The sequence below is a fragment of the Lithobates pipiens genome, unplaced genomic scaffold (genome assembly GCF_037356315.1).
Source record: "Lithobates pipiens isolate NorthernLeopardFrog02 unplaced genomic scaffold, aLitPip1_a1.2 Scaffold_8, whole genome shotgun sequence".
Taxonomy (NCBI): domain Eukaryota; kingdom Metazoa; phylum Chordata; class Amphibia; order Anura; family Ranidae; genus Lithobates; species Lithobates pipiens.
Genome location: NW_027507903.1, coordinates 605,339,342 through 605,344,725, shown reverse-complemented (window position 1 = coordinate 605,344,725; position 5,384 = coordinate 605,339,342). Strand labels below are relative to the sequence as shown.

General features: G+C 57.3%; 1 protein-coding gene across 1 annotated transcript; it reads right to left on the bottom strand.

Moving 5' to 3' along the window:
- Positions 1-390: 390 nt before the first annotated feature.
- On the bottom strand, positions 391-4,951 carry LOC143961322 (uncharacterized). The gene is made up of 2 exons (XM_077470580.1): positions 3,392-4,951; positions 391-2,004 (listed from the first exon to the last, which is right to left on the bottom strand). Exon 1 carries the CDS (start codon positions 4,805-4,807, stop codon positions 3,827-3,829), a length of 981 nt encoding a protein of 326 aa, XP_077326706.1. The 5' UTR covers positions 4,808-4,951; the 3' UTR covers positions 391-2,004; positions 3,392-3,826.
- Between the last annotated feature and the right edge of the window lie 433 nt (positions 4,952-5,384).

Here is a 5,384-nt window from a genome sequence, read left to right as displayed (position 1 = left end):
GGGGTCCCTTTCCCCAGGAGAGAAGGGGGTCCCTTTCCCCAGGAGAGAAGGCGGTCCCTGTCCCCAGGGGAGAAGGTGGTCCCTGTCCCCAGGGGAGAAGGCGGTCCCTGTCCCCAAGAGAGAAGGGGGTCCCTGTCCCCAAGAGAGAAGGGGGTCCCTGTCCCCAGGAGAGAAGGGGGTCCCTGTCCCCAGGAGAGAAGGCGGTCCCTGTCCCCAGGAGAGAAGGCGGTCCCTGTCCCCAGGGGAGAAGGCGGTCCCTGTCCCCAGGGGAGAAGGCGGTCCCTGTCCCCAAGAGAGAAGGGGGTCCCTGTCCCCAGGAGAGAAGGGGGTCCCTGTCCCCAGGAGAGAAGGGGGTCCCTGTCCCCAAGAGTGAAGGGGGTTCCTGTCCCCAGGAGAGAAGGGGGTACCTTTCCCCAGGAGAGAAGGGGGTACCTGTCCCCAGGAGAGAAGGGGGTACCTGTCCCCAGGAGAGAAGGGGGTCCCTGTCCCCAGGAGAGAAGGGGGTCCCTGTCCCCAGGGGAGGAGGGGGTTCCTGTCCCCAGGGAAGAGAAGAGGGTCTCTGTCTTGGGTGGAAGGGGTCCATGTCCTCAGAGGGGGGGGGGGTCCCTGTTCTCGGGGAAGATGGAGTGGGATATGGGATGGTTTCACTTACTATGACATGCAGGCCCCTCATTTATGGTCATCTGGGCTCCCTCTAGCAGCATGGATGGGTGATCAGCATATGCCCAGGGAGCACAGCTAAGGCCTGACAATCTGGCAGCAATTGATGGGTACAGTATCTGCTTTTGATGGCACAGTGGCGGCAATTTATGGGCACAGTGGGTGCGTTTGATGGGCACAGTGAGGCAGCCTTTGATGGGCACAGTGAGGCAGCCTTTGATGGGCACAGCGAGGCAGCCTTTGATGGGCACAGCGAGGCAGCCTTTGATGGGCACAGCGAGGCAGCCTTTGAAGGGCACAGCGAGGCAGCCTTTGACGGGCACAGCGAGGCAGCCTTTGACGGGCACAGCGAGGCAGCCTTTGACGGGCACAGCGAGGCAGCCTTTGATGGGCACAGTGGGGTGTTTGCTGGGCATTTGTTGGGCGCAGCGAGGCGGCGTTTGATGGGCACAGTGAGGCGGCATTTGATGGGCACAGTGAGGCGGCATTTGACGGGCACAGTGAGGCAGCGTTTGATGGGCGCAGTGGCTGCGTTTGACGGGCGCAGTGAGGCGTATGTTGGGCGCAGTGAGGCAGAGGATACATGGGTTAGATTAGATGGAATGGATGTCCAGGGAAAACAGAGGAGTCCTCCATCCCTTCTAATCTATCCTATGTATCCTCTGTGTACTCTGGACATGTTTCTGGGCCTCCATCCCTTCTAATCTAACCCATGTATCCTCTGTGTACTCTGGACATATCTCTGGGCCTCCATACCTTCTAATCTTACAGGGGGAACTCTGCGAACCCTGATGTAAAGGGGAACACTGATGTAAAGGGCAATGCTGAAGACCCTGATGTAAGTGGGAACTCTGATGTAAATGGGAATGCAGTGGACTCTGATATAAAGTGGTCTCTTGTGACCAGAGCAACCCTTTCATCAGAGTTCCTCCTTAGATCATGCTCTGTAGAATTTTCCTTTACATCTGAGTTCCCTTGCACTGTAAGGGGGAAGAATCCTGCGGACACTGATGTAAAGGGGAATACCGGGAAATGTGATGGGGGGGGGGGACGACTCTGGTGACCAGAGACCACATTCCGCAGAGGGAAACCTTTATAACAGTGCCCTCTTACATAATTGCATTCACTCCCCCCTTACATCAGTGACACCCCCCCAGACTGGCCTGGCGGCTCTGTCACTGACCTCCTCTACGGTTCAGCGTGCAGGGCTCAGTTAGACGGCTCCAGGTTGGTGGTTCTGGTTTTTAGTCTATAGTCTCTTCTCCACAGTCCATACACATCTGACTCCTCCCGTAATCCCAATCCCGGCGGTGCTCTCACTCTTGATTCCTCTCCAGACTCCCCCTAAGAGACGGCAGACACGTTAAAAGACAAGAGATAGTCAGAGATTGCAGACAGGATACAAGAGACTGTTAAAAGCTGCGAACAGGATACAGGAAGTGGTTAGAGGCTGCAGACATGGTACAAGAGGTGGTCGGAACATGTGCACAGGATACAGGAGGTAGTCAGAGGATGTGGAAATGGTACAGGTGGTGGTCAGAGTATGCAGACATGTAGGAGGAGCAAACAGAGGGGATCCCTGTGTAAGGGGTGCACACAGAGGGATCAGTCATGTAGGGGGATCACACAGTGGGATGAAGGCCTTATAAGAGCTGTCACAGGAGGGCCCTCACACAGGACACATGGCAGGCAGGGCAGTAAGTTTGGCACACACAGGATCCTGATCCCCAGGGCAGATGGGGTCCCTAGGGGAGATGAAGTCCCCGTTCCCAGGGGAGATGGAGTTCCTGCCCCCAGGTGAGATAGGATCCCTTTCCCAGAGTGAGATGGGGGTCCCTGTCTCCAGGAGAGAAGGGGGTCCCTGTTCCAAGAGAGAAGGGGGTCCCTGTCCCCAGGGGAGAGGGGGGTCCCTGTCCCCAGGGGAGAGGGGGGTTCCTGTCCCCAGGGGAGAAGGGGGTTCCTGTCCCCAGGGGAGAGGGGGGTTCCTGTCCCCAGGGGAGAGGGGGGTCCCTGTCCCCAGGGGAGAAGGGTGTCCCTGTCCACAGGGGAGAAGGGTGTCCCTGTCCCCAGGGGAGAACGGGGTTCCTGTCCCCAAGAGTGAAGGGGGTTCCTGTCCACAGGGGAGAAGGGGGTACCTTTCCCCAGGAGCGAAGGGGGTCCCTGTCAGAGCGCAGTGAGGCAGAGGATACATGGGTTAGATTAGATGGGATGGATGTCCAGGGAAAACAGAGGAGGCCTCCAACCCTTCTAATCTATCCCATGTATCCTCTGTGTACTTTGGACATGTCTCTGGGCCTCCATCCCTTATAATATTACAGGGGGAACTCTGTGAACCCTGATGTAAAGGAGAACACTGATGTAAAGGGCAATGCTGAAGACCCTGATGTAAGTGGGAACTCTGATGTAAATGGGAATGCAGTGGACTCTGATATAAAGTGGTCTCTGGTGACCAGAGCAACCCTCTCATCAGAGTTCCTCCTTAGATCATGCTCTGTAGCATTTTCCTTTACATCTGAGTTCGCTTGCACTGTAAAGGGGAAGAAACCTGCGGACACTGATGTAAAGGGGAATGCCGGGAAATGTAATGGGGGGGGGTTCGAGACTCTGGTGACCAGAGACCACATTCCGCAGATGGAAACCTTTATACCAGTGCCCTCTTACATAATTGCATTCACTCCCCCCTTACATCAGTGACACCCCCCCAGACTGGCCTGGCGGCTCTGTCACTGACCTCCTCTACGGTTCAGCGTGCAGGGCTCAGTTACACATACACATCTGACTCCTCCCGTAATCCCAATCCCGGCGGTGCTCTCACTCTTGATTCCTCTCCAGACTCCCCTTAAGAGACGGCAGACACGTTAAAAGACAAGAGATAGTCAGAGATTGCAGACAGGATACAAGACACTGTTAAAGGCTGCGAACAGGATACAGGAGGTGGTTAGAGGCTGCAGACATGGTACAAGAGGTGGTCGGAACATGTGCACAGGATACAAGAGGCAGTCAGAGGAACGTGAAAATGGTACAGGTGGTGGTCAGAGTATGCAGACATATAGGGGGAAGCAAACAGAGGGGTTCCCTGAGTAAGGGGTGCACACAGAGGGATCAGTCATGTAGGGGGATCACACAGTGGAATGAAGGCCTTATAAGAGCTGTCACAGGAGGGCCCTCACACAGGACACATGGCAGGCAGGGCAGTAAGGTTGGCACACACAGGATCCTGATCCCCAGGGCAGATGGGGTCCCTAGGTGAGATGAAGTCCCCGTTCCCAGGGGAGATGGAGTTCCTGCCCCCATGTGAGATAGGATCCCTTTCCCAGAGTGAGAAGGGGGTCCCTGTCTCCAGGAGAGTGAGAAGGGGGTCCCTGTCCCCAGGAGAGTGAGAAGGGGGTCCCTGTCCCCAGGAGAGTGAGAAGAGGGTTCCTGTCCCCGGGGGAGAAGGGTGTCCCTGTCCCCAGGAGGGAAGGAGGTCTCTGTCTTGGGAGGAGGGGATCCATGTCCTCAGAGGGGGGGAAGGGGTTTCCTGTCCCCAGGGGAGAAGGGGGTTCCTGTCCCCAGGAGAGTGAGAAGGGATCCCTGTCCCCAGGAGAGTGAGAAGGGATCCCTGTCCCCAGGAGAGTGAGAAGGGATCCCTGTCCCCAGGAGAGTGAGAAGGGGGTCCCTGTCCCCAAGAGAGAAGGGGGTTCCTGTCCCCAGGAGAGAAGAGGGATCCTGTCCCCAGGAGAGAAGAGGGATCCTGTCCCCAAGAGAGAAGAGGGTCCCTGTCCCCAGGAGAGAAGAGGGTCCCTGTCCCCAGGAGAGAAGGGGTTCCCTGTCCCCAGGAGAGAAGGGGTTCCCTGTCCCCAGGAGAGAAGGGGGTTCCTGTCCCCAAGAGAGAAGGGGGTTCCTGTCCCCAAGAGAGAAGGGGGTTCCTGTCCCCAAGAGTGAAGGGGGTTCCTGTCCCCAGGAGAGAAGGGGGTCCCTGTCCCCAGGAGAGAAGGGGGTCCCTGTCCCCAGGGGAGGAGAGGGTTCCTGTCACCAGGGGGAGAAGAGGGTCTCTGTCTTGGGGAGAAGGGGTCCATGTCCTCAGAGAGGGGGGGGTCCCTGTTCTCGGGGAAGATGGAGTGGGATATGGGATGGTTTCACTTACTATGACATGCAGGTCCCTCATTTATGGTCGTCTGGGCTCCCTCTAGCAGCATGGATGGGTGATCAGCATATGCCCAGGGAGCACAGCTAAGGCTGAGCATTTTCTGAGCATGACAGTGGTTGCGTTTGACGGGCACAGTGAGGCAGCCTTTGACGGGCACAGTGAGGCAGCTTTTGAAGGGCACAGTGGTGTGTTTGCCGGGCATTTGTTGGGCGCAGCGAGGCGGCATTTTATGGGTGCAGTGAGGCGGCGTTTGATGGGCGCAGTGAGGCGGCGTTTGATGGGCGCAGTGAGGCGGCGTTTGATGGGCGCAGTGAGGCGGCGTATTTATTGGCAGAACAATGTACTGTACTTGGACTCAGTGCTATGCCCCCCTCTCCAAGCTCCGCTCTATCTTCCCCTCCCACTAACTTTCCGCCCGCCGCCCTCGAGTCCATAATTTTTTCTGGACCCTGGACATGAGATTTGCGCATGCGCGATTCGCAGCTTGTTAGTGGGGTGGGCGGGGGCTGTTTCTGTCGTTAAACCATCTCTCCGCCCGCCCGAGAGCATATTTCTTGACCGTGGCTAGCTCCCACGCATGCACGATCAAGGGCCA